This window comes from Dreissena polymorpha, chromosome 10 (assembly GCF_020536995.1).
Source record: "Dreissena polymorpha isolate Duluth1 chromosome 10, UMN_Dpol_1.0, whole genome shotgun sequence".
Taxonomy (NCBI): Eukaryota; Metazoa; Mollusca; class Bivalvia; order Myida; family Dreissenidae; genus Dreissena; species Dreissena polymorpha.
In genome coordinates this window covers 50,771,330-50,792,499 of record NC_068364.1, presented here as the reverse complement: position 1 = coordinate 50,792,499, position 21,170 = coordinate 50,771,330, and the positions used below count along the sequence as shown (strand labels likewise).

At 37.4% G+C, this 21,170-nt stretch overlaps 2 protein-coding genes across 2 annotated transcripts in view; one reads left to right on the top strand and one right to left on the bottom strand.

Moving 5' to 3' along the window:
* The first annotated feature begins 825 nt into the window (after nucleotides 1-825).
* LOC127849107 (uncharacterized) lies at nucleotides 826-1,918 on the top strand. The gene is made up of 3 exons (XM_052381828.1): nucleotides 826-960; nucleotides 1,185-1,354; nucleotides 1,681-1,918. Exons 1-3 carry the CDS (start codon nucleotides 826-828, stop codon nucleotides 1,916-1,918), a joined length of 543 nt encoding a protein of 180 aa, XP_052237788.1.
* A 3,158-nt stretch (nucleotides 1,919-5,076) lies between these two features.
* LOC127849106 (dipeptidyl peptidase 4-like) overlaps nucleotides 5,077-21,170 on the bottom strand; it is a 41,356-nt gene continuing 25,262 nt past the window's right edge. Inside the window, exons 10-25 of the mRNA XM_052381827.1 lie at nucleotides 20,855-20,949; nucleotides 20,328-20,451; nucleotides 19,504-19,542; nucleotides 18,599-18,718; nucleotides 16,609-16,700; nucleotides 15,553-15,603; nucleotides 13,244-13,422; nucleotides 12,663-12,767; nucleotides 11,087-11,162; nucleotides 10,693-10,887; nucleotides 10,112-10,163; nucleotides 9,496-9,595; nucleotides 8,835-8,899; nucleotides 7,262-7,334; nucleotides 6,700-6,773; nucleotides 5,077-5,879 (exon numbers count right to left, since the gene is read on the bottom strand). Coding sequence (XP_052237787.1) covers nucleotides 5,706-5,879; nucleotides 6,700-6,773; nucleotides 7,262-7,334; nucleotides 8,835-8,899; nucleotides 9,496-9,595; nucleotides 10,112-10,163; nucleotides 10,693-10,887; nucleotides 11,087-11,162; nucleotides 12,663-12,767; nucleotides 13,244-13,422; nucleotides 15,553-15,603; nucleotides 16,609-16,700; nucleotides 18,599-18,718; nucleotides 19,504-19,542; nucleotides 20,328-20,451; nucleotides 20,855-20,949 — 1,614 coding nt within the window. The 3' untranslated portion in view covers nucleotides 5,077-5,705. The remainder of the gene's footprint in view (nucleotides 5,880-6,699; nucleotides 6,774-7,261; nucleotides 7,335-8,834; nucleotides 8,900-9,495; nucleotides 9,596-10,111; nucleotides 10,164-10,692; nucleotides 10,888-11,086; nucleotides 11,163-12,662; nucleotides 12,768-13,243; nucleotides 13,423-15,552; nucleotides 15,604-16,608; nucleotides 16,701-18,598; nucleotides 18,719-19,503; nucleotides 19,543-20,327; nucleotides 20,452-20,854; nucleotides 20,950-21,170) is intronic.

Sequence of the window (21,170 nt, the reverse complement as noted above, 5' to 3'; positions counted from 1 at the left end):
ATCATGCCCGATTGAAAAGTTGCAAATTAGACAACCCTCCTGCATGGGTGGTTCGAGAGCGAGAGAGTTGTGGTATTGCGGAGGATGTGCAAGATGAGCAAGTATACTGTATGTGTAGAGGAATTGATGCTGGTCCCTTTATGATTGCTTGCGATGTGTGTGAGGAGTGGTTCCATGGGAAGTGTGTGGGAGTCACGGAGGAACATGGAGAGGAAATAGATCTGTATACATGTCCAAGTTGTAGGACAGGTTAGGTCTATATTTATCGTATATGCCGGTAAATTGCGTAGCTCATGCATATTATGTTATTAATTTGTGATGTTTTGTAGAACGCTACGTGTGGTTTGCCGCATCGATGGTCGCGACATATTTAGTGAGGTCGAGGAGGCCAGCGGTCGGGGGACGCTCTGGAGTTCGGGGCGGGACCTGGTCATAGAGCTTAGTACAATGTTGCCCCTGGACCAAGGACGGGTGGAAAGGGCGGTGGAAGGTCAAGTAATTTTGTCCAGGATGAAAGGGCGCCTAGCTTTTGAAACCGAGGTAAGGAAGTACGGTCACCAAATTCTTAGTGACGCGTTCATTAAGAGGGTGTTGGCCGGTCCTGAAAAACAGCGTAGGACTCCGGGGGCTTCACTGAGCGTGAGGCCCCGGGGTAATGTAGAATTGCACAGACCAAGACCAAAGCCGACTCAGGTCCCGACAGCGATGGACTTCCCTGCGTTGCCAGCGAGGTTGGGATCGGAGAAGGTCTATGATGAATGTGCGGAGTCACTCGTGCCGACTTAGGCAACTGCGTTGGTGCAGTGACCCGGACCAGATGGGTGTATGGCGGTCCAGACAACTGGGTCGACTCGGGAAACTGAGTTAACACAGGGAGCCGGATCAGATCGGAGTGTGGTTGTGGAGGCTCAGACGACTGTGTCGAGTCCAGAGATGGATTTGATTCAGAGACCCGAGCCAGTCAGTTGTGTAGCGAAAGGGCCCAGGTGATGGCGTCGGCTCAAGTGGAAGAGTCGATTCCAGAGCCCGGGTCTTTGGTGGACGAGTGTGAACGGGGCGATCAGGTGGAAACCGCACTTGTGGTTAGTGAGTGAATTTCGGCTAGGAATGCGGAACTCACCGCATTCGACAGCCACTTTCACTTGGACCGCAGTTGTAAGGCGACCAAGGTTTGTTCTATATAGGCGCTGGTGGGGCATACCGTGGGGCCAATGCCTGAGGTAGCGGTGGGGGTAGATGGGGGAATTGCAGTTTTCTGCGATCCACCCAACTACCAAAGGGAATATCCCAGTGTCACTGGCTTCGGGTCAGCTGTCGGGTTGCATCCTAAGGCACCTTTAAGGGACGTTAACGGGTAGGTAGGACAGGTGGAGAGAGAATTGAGGAAGGATTGGGTGGTAGAGAGCTTGGAGAGATCGGTTTAGACAGATCCGTGCCTGAACGAGAGTGGAGTAGGCAGGAGGAGATGTTTGTGGGGCTGTTAGAGCTGGCTTGCCCTAGGCGACCAGTGATTTTGCATATTCGGGGGCGGGAAAAGTACTCGAGTGAGTCTAGTGCCCTTGCCCTCCGTCTCATGCAGAAAAACGTAAGTCCGACACAATGAATACACCTCCAATGCTTTACGGGAACTCTCGATCAGGTTCTGAGTTGGTCCGCCGCATTCCCTCGGTGTTACTTTAGCATCTCGGATCTGGCTGCACGTTTTGATGAGGTGCAAAAGACAGCTGTGCGAGGGATTTCGGCCGACCGACTTCTAGTGGAGACCGACTCTCCCTACTTGCGAGTCCTGTGTAATAAAGACAATATTCCGGCGAACGTAGGTGAGGTTGCAAATGTTTTGTCCCAGATCCGAAGGGTGACCCTCAGTGAGATATTACGTACTACTGCTGAAAACGGCAGACGTCTTTATAACCTGTAGGGGGGTCGGATACTGGAACTAGTTTGTTGGCGAGTTGGGGGTCGAACCATATGAGGGTGCCTCGTTTTGGGGGGCGCCCTTTTAACTAGTGGTTGAGGCGGTCGGATGTCTGTTAGACACTAGCCAGGAGGTATTGATAGTTGAATGTGTACGCTATGTGTCAGACTGGAATTGGACCCTGTGGTTATTTAACTCAATAATGAAATAGGAGTAAGGTCAAATATTGGAATATGGGTAAGGATTCAGTAAGTTGGTATATGCTTAAGGGAAGGAAACGTTTGGTCAAATAATTAAATGAGCGCTCGGGTTTGTTAAAATACACTACACCGGTCAAATAATGAATAGGTAATGCGATGGAAAAACTAGGCCAGAATTTTCTCGATCTGTAAGTATAAGATCATGTTGTGTGGTCTTGGGACGTGGTATGGGGGTGTGGCAGACTGTCTTGGTGGGGTAAAAAGGAGGGCTATAAAATGGGGAGGAATAGGGTGAAATTGACCGGACTGTCAATTGACCATCCAGACCGTTTTGTCCAATTGCCATCTTTACCGACGAACGCGCTTATGACGTAAAAATGACGACAGAGTGTGTGTGCAGTAAACAATCTTTTTGACAAGACGTTCCATAATATCATGTGGAGAGTTATTCTGCGATTGTACACACTGTTGACGATGGAATCTATCCAAAGCAACTTGGTAAGATAAGTTCTTTAGTGTTTTATTGCATAAGCACTATAATTAAGGTCAAATATTGGAATATGGGTAAGGATTCAGTAAGGCGGTCGATGCTCAAGGGAAGAAAACGTTTGGTCAAATAATTAAATGAGCGCTCGGGTTTGTTAAAATAAACTACAACGGTCAAATAATGAATGGGTAATGCAATGGAAAAACTAGACCAGAACTTTTTCCGATCTGTAAGTATAAGATCATGTTGTGTGGTCTTGGGACGTGGTATGGGGGTGTGGCAGAGTGTTTTGGTGGGGTAAAGAGGAGGGCTATAAAATGGGGAGGAATATGGTGAAATTGACCGGACCGCAATGTACCATCCACCGTTTTGCCCAATTGCCCTCTTTACCGACGAACGCGCTTATGACGTAATAATGACGACAGAGTATGTGTGCAGTAAAAAAACCTTCTTGACAAGACGTTCCATTATATATTGTGGAGAGTTATTCTGCGCTTGTACACACTGTTGACGATGGAATCTACCCTAGGCAACTTGCTTTGGTAAGTTCTTTAGTGTTTTATTGCATAAGCACTATAGATGTTACAACGAAACTTAATTAATAACCCATAAATAAAACCATACGCCTAAGACCCGTCATTTCGTCACACATCAATGGGCCGTAAAGAAACTCGAATTTGATCTGTAAGACATGTAGGAGGATTCACACACCTAAAATCTGGAAGCGTTTAGGAACAATACTTCAGAAACGAAATACCGGACTGACCGACGGACAGACGGACGAACAGACGGACAGACGGAAAACACCACAATAATATCACTCTTCCTTCCGTCAGGGATAAACGAAAAAGGGAGAATACTTTAGTTTCTACAAATTCTCTTAAGAAAAAACTCCATATACATTTCATTCACTGTTTTTGACTGATAAACACACGTTTTGAGTATGACTAAATTCTTCGATTGTATGAATTATGTGGACATATGTGGTTGGGCTCCTTAAAAAGAAAACAAACCATGTCCTCAGAAATTTGATTTTTTTTCTTAAAGTACAAGTTAAAAAAACAATGTCTTAACAATAGCATAACACTTATTAATAATGTATAAAATCATCATGTATATAAATGGTATATACACAGTATTAAAAAAATAATTAATACTTATAGTACTAATAACATTTAGAAAACTACTACTATTACTACTTCTACAACTACTACAATAACTACTACTACTAAAACTACTATTACTACTACTTCTACTACTACTACTACTACTACTACTACTACTACTACTACTACTACTACTACTACTACTACTACTACTACTACTTCAACATCTACTACTACTACTACTACTACTACTACTACTACTACTACTACTACTACTACTACTACTACTACTACTACTACTACTACTACTACTACTACTACTTCAACATCTACTACTACTTCTACTACCTCTACTACTATGATGATTAGGACGAGGATGATGGTGATGATTCGTTTTGACAAGACTTCCTTTAATCGAAATTCCATAAAATCGGAATTAGTCTCCCCTGATTAGCCTATGCGCACGACAAAGGCCAATCTGGAACGATATTTTTGCAGATGCATTTAGCCCAGTTTTCTCAGAATGATACCCATGTGTTCATTCGACTTCCTCTTCTTTTGGATTGAACTCACTGATGTTTTTCGGTTTGCCGTAACAATGCAGTATGAAGTCCTCCATGGTGTGTTATACAGATGCATTTTAGTGATTTTTGAACACAAGTTTGTTTTAACAAATTTTTATTAAGGAAACACATAATCTTTTGAAGTTTATTGTTATTGGGTTTGAATAAGAGTTAACGTCTATCTTAAATGCATTGTCACTTTACCGCATAAAACTTTCGCACGTCTAGTTTATTCGTTTAAATAAGAAGGGATATTACTTAATCTTCACCACTTATTTGAGTTAAAACATATACGCAATGTATATAAAGTTATGGCCTTGCAATCATACGATTTGGTATTGCCGAATTAATTAATTGTATTAAACCTATTTATACACGCACATTCTTAATCAGAATTGTTAATGAAATATTTCACTCATTATAACTTTGGCAGGTATATGGTTTTGACTGTACAGCATAAGTGAGTACCTATAACGAATCGAAACATATTTGCAACATGTTGTAAATGTAAGTTATATTAGACGCTTTCTTGCATACAACGCCAGCAACTTTTCATACACATATAAGTAACACTTCAAGTTTAAAAATCAATATCCAGCTGTTTGTGTAAAACGTTTTGATTGAATCACATAACTAGATGTTTAGGATCGTATAGTACAGGTTACATGTATCATAGTAATAATAACATAAACCGTTTAGGTGTTTGTTTGCTTTGCACAACTATTTATCATAAAGTTCACTCTGAGTTTACTTTAGCTGTACAACGACTTCAGAAAACGGTTAAGAAATCAATCCAACTAAATAGTCAATTATTCGACTTTAATCCTTGCAGATTAAATCATGTTTGGTTCTAACTAAATGCTTTAATTTGATTATTATTTGAATTGAAAAAAGCTAACCAAATGCTCAATATATACGTTGGAACGCATGTTTTTAATTGCATTTTTGTAAATATCACACTTTTCTGTAATACGCGTAAGGGACTTCACTCATTTGAAGCTCATAGTCGTTCACGTAATATCAAATCAAATGTGTTTGCGTCACATTTCCACATTATGCAATGTTGATGCATTCAGTGCATTCAATACTTTCCTCGTTTCTATTCGCATATTTCTAGATATTTGAAGCAACTCGTCATCGGCTGTTTTCCTTACCGTTGACGAAGCTTTTCCCAAAAGAACAAATTGTCAGTTCCAAGTGTATATACATTTTTAAAGATTATGTCATAAAGTTGTAACCAACATCACTTATTGGCCAAATCATTTTTATTTAAAAAAAAGCGTGACATGCTTAAAAGTTTTGGGTACGCTACATATAAGTGACTGTTAACTACATCTGTGCATTGCAAGAAGTCCATTTTCCGTTAAATTCAATTCAACGCAAACTGATGTACTATCATCGCATCGTGTTTTTGTATTCCTCGTATGAATGCCTTTATTCTGTTTCCTCTTCTTCCGGTGGATCCACGTCTTTCTCAGACGGCTCACTAATGAACTCAATGATGCTCTTCGGTTTGCCGTAACAATGCAGTATGAAGTCCTCCATGGTGTTATACAGATGAATTTTAGTGCTTTTCTCGTTAAGAAAATGGTTCTCGTCGGGGTATATCTGCATTGTTACAAAGATAATTAAAGTATGACTCACAATAAACATAAAAAAGTTGCGCTAAATGTGATGGGCTTTATATTTGAATGATTTTACAATATGCATTTTGTCTAGAATTGTGCTATGTCAGACTAAACGCCGATTGGCCGTTGAGATGAAGTACAATAGCCATCTGATACAGCTTATGTTTCATTGTGCTATATGTTCAGCATTTTTTATTTTTTGTTTACATCATAACAAATGATCATTTTTTTAATGAATAACCTTAATACACGTACATTTACTTGTTTTGAATATTGCACGTCGAGATAATATATGACTCAAGAAATATATTACCATTGTAACCAACCCCATTGAAACTCCAGCTGCTATATTACCATTGTAACCAACCCCTTGTCACCAAGGTACATGAACAATCGCATAACCCTAACATGGCAAAAAAACGAAACAACATTGCATATTTTGAGGTCGCAGTGGTGTAGTGGATATGGTGTCTGCCTGGCGATCAGCAGGTCACGAGTTTGATCCCACTGTGGGAGCGTTCTGTAGATTACCCCAATAGACACCAAGTACATAGGCTTTTTTCAATCAAGCTAAAATAAATAGGGTTAAACTAAAAACTCCCAATTGGAGCGTTCAATAGTAAGTATATGGGGATTTAACGATATCTCTAAACAACAGGAGCACGAATTTAAGTAATGCGCCGCCGTAGATTTGAGCAGCGTGCCTGTATGAAGCGTTGATCATGTAATGTATGTAATAGTTAATAAAATCAAAGCCATACGTAGCTCCTATGTTTTTTGAATTCGTACATCTCGCATACCTGTTGGCGGAAGTAAACATCTTCTTCCACTAATGCTTTTATAAGTTGAGCAGAATTCTGGAAATGAACGTTATCTGAAATGACAGTAATGCAAAGTGCATTTTAATAAAGGGCATTTTGCTACAGTAAGTGCCTAAAAATTATCGGTTCAAAGATGTTGGTACTTATGTATGTACTAAATTGATTTTGACATAAACTTAAAACGAACATAACGATCAGATGACGAAAACGGATATGAGGTTAACTCAATCTGTTCCCATTGATATTGAAACTTAATATCAATGTGACGCCATTACAACACGTTCATTTTAATATTTATTCTTTACTAGATAATTATGTCTCTACTATAACCTTTTTTTAAAGTCAGAACTTGGGATATTGTGTCAAGTAAGTATTTATAGATTGTCTGAAAAGAGCCATATGTTTTATCAACATGTCTGCATAATCGAAACACCCGCATCATAAACATTGCAACAGCAGTGTGTAAACAAGTATCGTCAAAATGCACACACATATAACGATAATTGTATGTTAAAGAGATTGATCATTATATTTAACTTACCATCACCGGTTCCATGTATAATTATAAATCTAGCGGACTTGAAGTTGGATGCATATTTTGATATGTTCGCCGCCTGCAAAAGAATTTTTAAGAATGCCGATATTTCAATAGTGATGACAGTACACGCACATATACGGGCAGTGTCCTTAACAAACTCCTGCATGCCGTATAAAAAGACCCGCTTTATAAAATTGCTTTCATGCCATTTGTTTACAGAGATTCTCCAGACCAGCCAAGTCCTCCGCCCAGTCTGGTCAAGGTCTACCCAGTCCACAGATAAAACAATTGAACCTTGTGTAAGCTTCTAGAGGACAGCTCACACTTAATGTATGTGGCAATAGACCCACTTCCGTATGATTCGGGGTATAAGATTTTTTCAATTTTTACAGCCTGTAAGTCCTAAGCGATTCTTACAACCCTATAATTTCTGTTGAAAAAATATGTATGTAAACGACTTTGTAAAATATCTACGCAATAAGTTCTGAATTCTTAAAGGTATTCTACTAAAATAAACAATTGCTTATCAGCAAACAAGCGTTTGGTTCTAAAATTCAATTGTCACACATTTATGCTTGTGCAACACTAAAGATTTTCAAATGAGTTATTTCCCTTTATACTGGACAATATCCAGAATAGACAAGACGTCCGAGTTTCGTTTAGTTTCGTTGAACTGAAGTTTTACGGCAAATGCCATAACTTAAAGTGGGTATGCACGATTTTGTCAAATATTTATGAATTTATATAAAATGTGTAAAAAAACTTATTATACATATATTTCAATATACATTAAAATAAAAGTTAAGTAGAACATTTGTGGGAAAATGCGAATTAAGCCAGATATTTAATTCTGCAATCGAAAATGTCTGTACAGTCGAATTCGCCAGCATGTATACCATGCATATACGATGTGAATCTAAACTTAGTTTTACAGATCATTTTAATTTCGTGCTACGATATCTATTCATACGACACACGAACACTAACTCCGATCATAATAAAAAGTCGAATGCTTCGGTTATTGTAGGAAATTATGTACGAAATATCTTTGTCACAATCGGCTCGGGGCGCTAATTTGTCTTTGCTATATTTTATGAAATTCGTCTTCAATGTATAAGTTTTCTTTCCTGTTTTGTGTTATTGTCACATATTTTTATCAATATATTACAATTTAACACATATAAAAATCGTGCATACCAATTTTAAGCATACGTATTTAGTATCCATACTTATTCTGATATCTTCTACCATAACAGTATTGCGTTAATGTTGATCATTTGATGATTATTATGGAAACAAACACTTATAACAAGAACAAATATGTAAACTTTCTTAAACGTCTTTCAGAAACAACATGGCGTCTCAAAAACGTGAAAATGCTTTCATGTACAATTTTGCAATTTATGTTATCACTTTCTATACACATTTTATTTAGATCAATTGACATATGACATGAAAATCTGGTATTTGTATAAAAAACTGTTTACACCGTATATCAGTTTACACGTTGTTTAATGCACAAGCGAAATAATATCTTACAAACACAGACACCGATTTAGATAAATAAAACACTTACGTTATAACCTCCTAAATTATCGTTGGCTGTAGGCAGACCCATGTAACGCTCAGTAAAAACGGAATCTAAAAACAATCTGTTCAATGAAATGGTGAATGATTGGCAATATTAAGATTAGGTAACCAAGCAATATAATCTGTACTCATAAATGTACTTCATGACAGTTCATGCAGTCTGTGCATATGTTATACCATGAACTCCGACTGCTTTGTTATACCAGTTAGCATAAATACCCTTAACGCGTACGTTCAGAACAGTCAGTGAGTGATTGTTTATTGAATTAGCGAGTCACGAAAACACATGTCTGTTAAGCGGATATTCTATTCATATTGTACATTATATACACTTGGGGATACTTGTATCAGCGCATTTTTTCATCATGTATTAGCACTTATTTATCTACTCATTTGTATGGAAGCTCAAGATTTATTGAGAAACTCTCGAGTCTATTTCCAGGGTGAAACCAATCATTGGAGCATTAAGGGGACGTCTAGAAAACGCTCCTGAGCAGGGGATCAAATCCCGTGTATAACACTTTTGTTTTCAATTACACGGTTTAAAATGTCACAACATGTGTTCATCCTGAATAAAATGGCATACATTTACCAAACGTATTTTAGCACGACAATTATAATGGACGATTTATAAATGAGAGTTTTACCATAGTAACGCCAATCTGTTACCGGGGAAACAGCCATACCGCATCGGAACGCATTCGATGCGCGCGCTATAACGGAAGCCGTCAGAAACCCTCCATAGGACTGTAAAAAACCAGTTTCAATTTAGAACAACCGACGTTTACATGCAGTTTAACTGATGCGCGTCATTCGAAAATGGATGTCATATGAAACCCGAGTACCTCCAGCCAAGCCTGCGATCCGTAAATGAGAAAACGAAATATTTATTGACTTAATTGAGATTGTGTAGGCTAGTCAGGATATGGAATAAAACCATTTTCGCATGACGCGGTTAATAGTTACTTACAGTGACAACATTTGTGTTTAAATGATCAAAGACATGTCGACCAACTACGGATGGTATTTTTCGAAGCAATTTAAATTGTTTTAAATTGTGGTTTTTTCAATATGCATCGGTGTCAGTATGTTGATTTGATTTTCTGCTGTGTGTCAAATAACATAAAACAATTTGTATAAGTGTCTGTTGAAAGTCGGCAGTAGAATCTATTACTCAGCCGAATTCCAAACATTAGTATATAAAATTCAGACATTATGGATCGTTTTGTTTTCAAGGTTTCCGCGAGACAAGCATATACTTACTGCGCCCCATACAGTGGTATTTTCGTTCACATAATGTAGGTTGTTAAAATGACTGAAAATGTAAATAAACAATAAATGTTATTTGCTGAATGAATATCATTATCTTATTACAGTTGATTTAATATTTACACAACAGCGCGGCTTGTGTGTTAGTGATATTAAATAGGAAAAGCGCTTATTGATTGAAACATCAATTTAATAAAATAATACTATTTGAATATCATTAAAAATGATTTAATGCCGTTAGTTGTTGCGGTAAAATAGAGTTAATGTTCAAATGAAGCACATATGATACACTTTCTTTACACGAATTAGAAGGGTATAAGCAGAACATGTCCACGCTTTTTAACAAACTTACAATTATATAGCATGACAACTAAATGGCGATGTTTTTGTTTGCCTACCTGTCTAACCAATCGAATTTACTCTGCTGTAGAAATAGTTTATTTATTAATACGTTAACATCAAAGTCATCAACATGAATTTTTACTTAAAATATTACGTATTCATTAACTAAGTAAATATTAATTTTGTTTAGAATATTTTTAAATTATTATAAATAATGATATTGAACGACCTACTTAGCAGCGGTAATTATATCATCCGCCTCAAGTTGGCCCAGCTGTTTATACACGGCATGCATCCACCTGTTGCCACGCCCCCCAGAACCACGCCCATCAACAAACACAACAATGACGCTATGGCAACTGCACAGGTACTGCTCCCATCCGATATTAAACTCCTTGGTGACGAGCTGCGTACCAGGCGAACCATTTCTGAAGTAAAATAGATTACACTTTTTTACTGTGTACCACACATATTGCTTACAAACACACATTGATTATACGTACTACTTGCAATAATGTCAATCGTCGATTAACTCACTTTTAAAGATTTCAAACAGGTGTTATGAAAACAAGTATACTTACAGTGAATCAAGCAACTGATTTATTCTAAAGGCAAACATCAACTTACACTTTAAATAAAATGTTGTATGTCGTTATTTCTTCTTTCCTAAGTACTGGAGGTAATAGAGCCTTGACCCACATGTCTGCAAACAAACGGAAAACAACATGGAGCTATTACAATTCCCCCTTTTTCATGCATATAAAAACAACATTATTTTCATCAAACGCTGTTTTAAGTAGATGAGATAGTGAATAAATGTCCTTGAATAAAATAGCCTTGATTTTAACTAGCGGCTAGTGCGACATTTGGAGTTACTGCATGCTTCAAAAGTTACTCATTACACAGTAAAGTTTATAAAAACGTATTCAATTAATCAATCCTAAGATCGCGATGTCACCAAGGCCACGACTTAACAGAGAATCATACATACGATAGCGATGTCACCAAGGCAACGACTTAACAGAGAATCATACATGTACGTACGATCGAGATGTCACCAAGGCCACGACTTTACAGAGAATCATACGTACAATCGCGATGTCACCTAGGTCAGAACTGTACATAGAAAAATGCATACGATCGCGATGCAACCAAGGCCACGACTTTACATAGAATAATACGTACGTTCGAGATGTCACCAAGGCCACGACTGTACAGAGTGACATACGTACGATCGCGATATCACCAAGGCTACGACTTAACATAGAAAAATACATACGATCGCGATATCACCTAGGCCACGACTTTACATGGAAAAATGCATACGATCGCGATGCAACCAAAACCACGACTTTACAAAGAAAAATGCATACGATCGCGACGCAACCAATGCCTCGACTTTACAGAGAATCAAACCTACGATCGAGATGTCACCAAGGCCACGACTTAACATATAATCATACTACCATCGCGATGTCACTAAGGTCACGACTTAACATAGAATCGTACATACGATCGCGATGTCACCAATGCCACGACTTAACAGAGAATCCTACATACGATGGCGATGTAACCAAGGCCACGACTTAACTGAGGATCATACATTCGATAGTGACGTCACCAAGGTCACGACTTAACTGAGAACCATCGAGATCTCATCAAGGCCGCGACTTAACATAGAAAAATGCATACGATCGCGATGCAACCAGGGCTTCGACTTTACATAGAATCATACCTACGATCGAGATGTCACCAAGGATACGACTGTACAGAAAATCATACGTACGATCGCGATGTCACCAATGCCACGACTAAGCATAGAATCAAACATACGATCGAGATGCCACCAAGGCCACGACTGTACATAAAATCATACGTACGATCGCGATTTCACCAAGGCTACGACTTTACATAGAAAAATGCACACGATCGCGATGCAACCAAGGCCACGACTTTACAAAGAAAAATGCATACGATCGCGATGAAACCAAGGCCACGACGTTACAGTAAATCAAACCTACGTTCGAGATGTCACCAAAGCCACGACTTAACATAGAATCATACATATGATCGCGATGTCACCGAGACTTATCATAGAATCGTACATACGATCGCGATGTCACCAATGCCACGACTTTTCAGAGAATCATACGTACGATCGCGATGTCACCAAGGCCACGACTTTACAGAGAATCATACGTACGATCGGTCTCCTCTTTGTCGATGGGAAGCTTAAGGAACTCCGCCACAGCCAACGAATAGTCGTCCAGTTTGGTCCGCAAGTCCGCGTTGTCCTCGAGGACTGTCACTGTTATCAGAGGACGTTTATCAAAATGAGCCATATCATGCGAAAATGTGTCGTTTTTCATATGCTACCAGCGTAGCTCCAGACCAGCCTTAAAAATCTCGCAGACTGGTCGTGAGCTAAGCTGTCAGCTATTAAATCACACCAGGTTGCATGGTTTCAATGGCGGACAGTACACTAGCTCCTTACCAGCCAGTGCGAATTCACAGGCTGGTCTTAAGGTCAGTTGGCCTTAAATGATATAAGTCACTTTTTCGCATGAAACAGGTTCGATGCGCATGCACTTGCAAAACACTGTTTGGTTCCTGGTTGTGATATGCACTAAAATTAGCTAACTACAATGTACGAAACAGACATAAACAAGTTAAACACTTCCGTTTCGGCATTTGCATAAACAGGCATACATTCTTTAAACAAAAGCGTGTTTTAAGATCAAATTTAAACTTTTTGGTTTCATTTATAATCTATAACCGGCGTACCTAATCCATTTTCAGTGGAGTAAAGATAGTAGATAGGAATCCCTGGTCCTTTGCAGGCAAGTATGTAGTATTTTCCAGACGACGTAAACGTAGCGTCGACGTACAGGCAGTCGTCCGAGACGTCACAAGACAAGCATTTAATCGATTTGAAGTCAGGGCTGTCTTTTTGAACCGTCGCTCTACAAGTACAAGCATTTAAAATATATAACAATTCTTATATATCTGAAAAAAATCAAAGAGTGTTTACTGCCGAACGTATCTTAATATAAGTGTGAATAGTATGAATAACTATGAATGATAACTTATTTATTGCGCTCCAGTATAGTTACATATCTTTAAAGTCAAATAGATGCTTCAACTTTGGTATAAACCTTTTATACAATGTACAATTATTTATCATACCACCGCATTGATATCTGCCCGATATCACGTTGCCTGATATATTTGTTTATATCATGGTCAACAGGAAGTTCTTATATCAGTCAGTGTTTGGAGTTACGTGGGATATGCAATAGAGTCAACAATTTCTATCATCGTGAATAAGGTTTAACAAAATAAACAGTAAGATACCAAGAACGTACATATTTTATTCTAGTTTAAAGTAATAAATCACAAAACCGTTTATTTAAAAAAAATACCACAGCCCGCACTACAGAAGTTAAATGACGTCATCAATAGGACAATACATCTTAAAGGGATCTTTTCACGCTTTGGTAAATTGACAAAATTGAAAAAAGTTGTTTCAGATTCGCAAATTTTCGTTTTAGTTATGATATTTGTGAGGAAACAGTAATACTGAACATTTACCATGGTCTAATATAGCCATTATATGCATCTTCTGACGATTTTAAAACCTAAAAATTATAAAGCGTTGCAACGCGAAACGATTGAATAATTTGGAGAGTTCTGTTTTTGTCGTTAAATTTTACGAAGATTGCTTATATAAGGTATACAATACGTTCAGTATGTGTACACGGCGGAATAGCTCAGTAGGATAAAGCGTTTTTACTTCAGGACTCTGGCAGGACTCCAGGGGTCACTGGTTCGAAACCTGGTCCGGGCAATGTTCTTTTCCTTTTTTAATTTTATTCTTGATTTTTTACTGGAGCTTTTACGACCCAATGTTTACATTTATCGATATAAAGCTTTTAATGAATAAGTTAAAAAATGCCAAAATCTGTGAAAAGGCCCCTTTAAATATCGATAAAGTCATTGCACTCGCAAGTGTTGCACAAAAAGTCAAGACAAATGATAGCTGTATGCTTTTCCTCAACTATTTAAACAAACGATTTAACACGCTTATCATCGCCTTATGTCAATATTGACACCATCATCTCAAAATGGCGTTTCCAATCTATTTTCGGTGAAGTGTGTTCTTCGATTTTATTTGTCGCTGCAGTTTATTCCTGATCTCCAATTCAAGACGTTTATAATTTAAGCGGGTGTAATCTTCCCATTCGTAGTGCAAACAACTTTTTTTTTCTCTATACGATGTTTAAAAAAAGCGATTATTCGCGTCGTCTTTTCGAACGCCGTTGCTACATGTATGTCAACGTGTAAAAGCTGGATCAGCAAAATCAGCGGGGATCCGTACAATTTTTAAATATAAAAATGGATTGTTTTGCAGATTTTTAGGAAACTGTGGTATGATAAACAGAAAAACAGGTTACTGTCCCATCGTTTTGTAATATATCAGGCTCGGCACGAATAAAATAACGGCTCGGCAAGCCTCGCCGTTATATTATTTTAAGCCTCGCCTGATATATTACAAAACGATGGGACAGAAACCTGTTATTCTCTATATCCTCAAAAATAAGTTCCAAATTTTCATTTGCCGCGATTTTATGAAAACAGGGCTTAATGCATTTACATAAAATGTCGTTCTAGATTAGCTTGTGCAATGCGCACTCACACTCAATTCATAGGCTTGTTTGTTTCAAGGGTCTCATCTAAACAAAAATGCACTTTTAGGATTGCTTATTTGAATGAAGTATCCGCTTCACGAAAATGCAGTCTTTACAGAAAGTGTCATCCCGGATAATCCTGTGTGGACTGCATCTAATCTAAGATGACGCTTTATCACATGCATTAAGCCCCGTTTTTCAAACGCAAAGCTAATTTTTATTCAGCCGTAACTCATAAGGCAACCACATGCGATAACCACGACAGTCGATTGATTATCGACATAAAGAATGCTTATATCGGAACAATTATGAATGTAAGTTGAATCATTAAAAAAAACTTTTGTAGCGGAACAAACACAAATAAAATAGAACATAAAAAAGCAGTGGAATGTAATGTACACTTACCTATATAAATGCTTCTCCGTTGGGTCGTCCATATTGGTAGCAGTAAAATATCTACAATTACAATTGAGCCTTGTACTGGGAAAACTGTGCTTAATGCAAGTGCGTAAAGTGTCGTCCCATAGTAGCAAATGCAGTCCGCACGGGCTAATCAGGTTCGACATTTTCCGCTTGCATTGAATTTTCTTTAGAAGAGAGCAACTTTAAATGGCAAATACCAAACAGCGGAAAGTGTTGTCCCTGCTTAACCTGTGCAGACTGCGCCTGCTAATCTGGGACGACACTTAACGCACATGCATTAGACCCAGTTTTCTCATTACATTGCTTATATGATAAACATTTATCTCGTTGCATTGCGACGATGAACAGCGATGTTAAAGTGATCAACAATTTTCAGATTATAGTTTATACAAAACGCATATATATTTTATATAATACACATATAAAGATAGTATGGTTTAAGTCTTACACCATATTCAGACTGCTTTGCATAATTTTGAGAACATTTCGTTTCTATACGCATTAATCTTTTAGCGTAGTTTTGTTTCGTGGAGTCTCAAAGATTGAAAACCAAGAAACAAAGACTACCGTATTATGAACAAGTCCATTACGTTAGTTAGGAAATAGGTATTGAGTGTAGAAAATTCAATACCGAGGTTCTGACGAATTCCTAGCATTTTGTATTTGAACTATTGCGAATGTCGAGCAAGCATCACTCACTTTACTGGGATATCAGTTATACGATCAGTAGCAAAGATACACATCGTACATATAGTCCGGAATCAAGTATATGAACTAATGCAAAATTCAAATCAAGGTAAAATACCCAGCCATGAATTGGGTATTTGAAACGTAGCAAATATCGGGCAAAGAGCTGGCACGTGTTCGATATTTGCTTACATATAAATATCGTATACTGAACTAGATATTTCTTTTGTTTTCGTTATTGAATTTTCATTATCGTATATCAATCAAATATTCATGTTCATTTTAAAAACATACAGGATAAAGAAAAACATCAGCTAGACAAGCGAAGTTTAGCGAATATCAATATCTTACATTTGCTCGAGGCTGTTGTCGTATCCTACAATGTCAAATACATCCCACTGTCCTGCTGTTATAAATGTTTTGGAACCATCGCTAAATGTTCCCTGAAAATGAAACAAAGGACATGAAAAAGAATTGGGCTTGACTTTACTCGGTATTCGAAAACATTGTTATACTTTCCCAGCTATATGTCTTTAATTTTTCAACACATTATTTCGAATATTTACACATCGCAAACATGTACACTCTGACGATACTAAGTATAGTTTAAGCTTTGTATAATACCTGATACAAAAACAGTCATACATCGATAAAAACTTTAAAGTACACTGTATTGTATGTTCATTATTAATATTTACACAATAACTTTATCCACGACCTGATAATGTAAAACATAAATCCGAAATACATTTGTGCCGTGCTATGTGAAAAATGGGTTAAAGGCATGAGCGTAAAGTGTTAATCATGGACGACACTCTCCGCCTTAACTGGATTTTTGCTAAGCAGGCACTTTTTGTAAACGAAAAATACCATAAGAGTGAAAGGTGTCGTCCCTGTTTAGCCTTTGTGGACGGCACAGGCTAATCTGGGACGACACTAAACGCACATTAATTAAACCCCCTTTTCATAGATCACGGCCCATTTACATGTTTATCCCAAACGATTTTATTGTTGAAATTACTGCCATCATCATTGGCAAAACTGTTATACATTCATTTTGTTTATACACAGTGAATCATGTCGAATCATGAAGTGCGCATTCACAGAAATATGTTGCCAATGTTTATAATAGGTTAAACGTAATAACTAAAGCCAAAATAAGGTTATGGTCTTAGTAGTGTAGCCGGACTCGAACCAGGGACCTCCCGCATACACGGCTACAACTGAGCTAGTACCGGTTAACATCTTTTCATCAATCCCGCTTAAATTCATTTGCTTCGTCGTGATTGGTGGAAAGATATTTTGCGACACGGTTAGCTCAGTTAGGAGAGCACTCGCATGGTAACGGGAGGCCCCGTGTTCGAGTCCCAAATAGGCTGCACACTTTCCACCACCCGGCTACGTTATGCTTTATGGTTATAGAATAGTTAAAAGGGTATTTGGTGAATACGCTTGTTTATACTCTGTTGTGTCCGGTTTATGCAAAAAACAGTACGTCAAGTTTTCGGTTTAGCTGTCAAACAATTGCTTTGATCTTTGTCAATAGTCCATAAGATTTTGCTGCGTTATCCCACCACTAGATCCACGTTAATGAATACTTGCAGTGCATGGTCTAATTGAAGAGAATTCCTTCACACTATTGGCTACAAATCCCCTTTGTTAAATGAATCGTAACCCGGTTGTAAGTCAGATATATCTCTTAATTTTGATTAAAAGACTAATATGTGCGTTGCGCCTTCCCCCGAAACGTTCATTTCTCATATAACTTGCGAATTTACCATTTAATAAAATAAAGTCAGTTCTTCGTTTATTTTATTGGCAATGCTTGCTTGTTATTAAGCTTATATTAGTCACATTTTACTCAAGCCCATGCAATAATTAGTTTGAATAAGTATGTGAAAACAATTAAATAATAAACCAATTAGGGTCATCGGAACTAGCACCTCAGAGATCATACACATGTTAGGATCTATTAACTGTAATCATCGACACGATGCTCAGTTTCTGATTCTCTTCAAGCAATTGGGTTCGGAAAGGTTCGACACATATTCAATCACTTTCTTTTATTAAGGTTTATTCTTCCAATTCTGTGCACTGAACATACCATTCCACGTCGGTGACCCTAGTAATAATATTCTTTAATAAATAATATCAACAATAATTCATTTTTGAAATAAATAATTTGTTATCTGTATAATTGTGGTGTAGTAAGTGTCCTTGTATGTTTATGTAGTTTGTCTCGTGCTTTCAAGATTGAATAAACTGTTACAATAATTTATATACCGGTAGTTTTTCCGGAATTTCAAGGTTGCTATATTTAATAAAGATATGAATATAACACCGTAATGTCGCTGTCTGAGTCAACCATGGCGATGTGCTGAAAGCTGCCGGCTGCGCCGTCGGTTTGCGACAAGAGCAGGAAGTACTTGCTACCATCCGGCTTGAACACCACGGGGCGAAACTGTGTAGAAATAAAAATGAGGCTCGCTATGGGAAAACTGAGCTAAATGCAGGTTCTTTCAGTGTCGTTTCAAATTAGCATATGCAATCGTCACAGGCTAATCAGGAACGATTCTCTCAGCTTGTTTCCATTTAAGAAAGTCTCTTCTAAGCAAAAATTTAATTTAGATGGAAAGTGCCGTTCCTGAATAGCATGCGCAAACTGCAAGGAGCTAAAATAATTGTCAAATTATTGTCTTTCGCTGTTTATAGTTGTTTGCCAGTGGTGCTGTATGTTTTGTTTGGTTAACAATAAGACACCTATGAAATAGTACACCTAGAAATATACATTTGTGGAAATAATGCGTCAATAACATAACACCATTGAATCATTTGTTATAGTTATACTCAGTTGTGTTATTGCAGTTGTTTAACGAGATTATTGTTAATGAATCTAGATAAATAACCTTTATTTTTTTTATTCTGTATTAAGCCATATTCAGCCGGATTGCAGTCAACAAAACATTTATTGGTCATGAAGGTTCTTTAATATATACATGCATAACGTTCAGCGTAAGGGTAATTACGGCGAGGTGATGACATTGTAATATCTGTGTGTGCGCCTTTAATGTCGTAAATTAAAGAATATTGGCGTTATCATATGAAATAACACACCTTGACGCAGCTTAACAATAATGGCGGGTTACATAAGACACACTCAAATATTTAATTGTGCCTATATAAGCAATAGGTATATATTAAGCAGAATTTCATTTATTAATAATTTAAGAATAAGTAATTTCTTACCAGGTCGACCCAACCCGTTGGTGATTCCACTCTCAAATTCTGGAATACAAAACACCTGAAAAGTGTATGTAAAACCGCGACCCTACATGGGAAGTAAATTACATCATTTTTGTAAAACACATAAAGAATATATGATATTGATAATCTATTTAAAAATGCAATACTGCCATTGACATATTTTAATAAAACTAAAGCGATTCGATCATATCCAACGACGTAAAAACGTTTCCGTTTTATGCTTGATTGCAATCATGTTTATATTTATTCATATATATATATTTATGTTCTTTGTGAATGTAGCGGCAAAGAAGCAACTACTCCGTAGTCGGCAACAATACAATTGCATACGTAAACACAGTTTAGACAGCAAATATGTAAACTATATTTAACAGATTATATACAATACGCCAGGTTCATTAACGTGTATTATGTTACTGTATGATTGAAGTATTTTTGGAAGCATTTCATCGATGTTTACAGCGAAGTCGAGTTGAAATATTACACACAAGTGCACCTTGAAACCCATACAAAAACTAATAGAAAATCCAGAGGTTGCAAAATTATAAGAATTTGTTTCTTTGAAATTGAACGTTTAATATCGCTGCAACCAAAGATGATCGTTGATCGCGGAGCTTTGCAGATTATAATTTCAAAAGTGTTTTCATAAATTCTTTAACGGCGTTTTTTTTCTAAACAAAACATCATCACTTTTTCTACAAACTCTTAGACACACGCGTTGTGGCTGTTAGAGAACACCTAAGTTGTGAATGTCAAATATAAAATATCTGTTCAGTAATAGCTAGGGCCAACATGTAATAAACTACCTTTTTGCACGAGGCTCCATTAGCCTCGCATAGTGATAAAATTGACATGTTCTGCGCACGATTCATCCACGTGACCAGCACGTGACTTTCATCCTGCCACGTGACGGCAGTGAAGTAGTAATCGCTGAAATCAAGACGCTATTATCATGGCTTGTTATTTACTTTGATTTGCATAAAAATACAATATAAGCACAAGTAGATAAGTGACTGAATACATTTCGCGATTATAACGTCATGTCCGTATTCTGTGCTGTTTTGGTTAAGTAGTAAATTGTCATGTCAATTTGTAGTGGTTTAATAACCGTTGATGATTCGTAATGGTGATTCGTTTTGCAACTGACACACAGCATTGTTTAATCAATATATGTAATGTTATTAATCCGTTTATTAACTATTTAAAAAAACAAACCCAACAACAATAGTAAAACTTTAACAGCATGGTCTATTTAAACCTTTGAAGGCAACTTATTGAGGCATTGGTTTGTATAGGCATGATACATCTTATTAACATGAGTAATACTATTTACATGTTTTTGAGCTCAGTTGGAACCGGAATCGTTGATGTTGCGTTAGAAATTAAATGGACGACCTTTAGCACAACCTTCGGATTCGGCGTTCCTGGCTGAAAACAAAGTCCCAAATAATGAATGCTAACACTCATGTATACGGAAGGTGATATGAAACAGACGGGATTATCAAGATGGCGACGTCCATTCCGAGGCAGGCATTTTTCGCCGTTTTATACCCGTTATTACTTGTATTATTGTGTCTAATTCCACTGCCTTTCCAGCAATATAAGCAAGAAAGTTGCTGGCGTTTATTTAGTAGTAATATTCACTATAT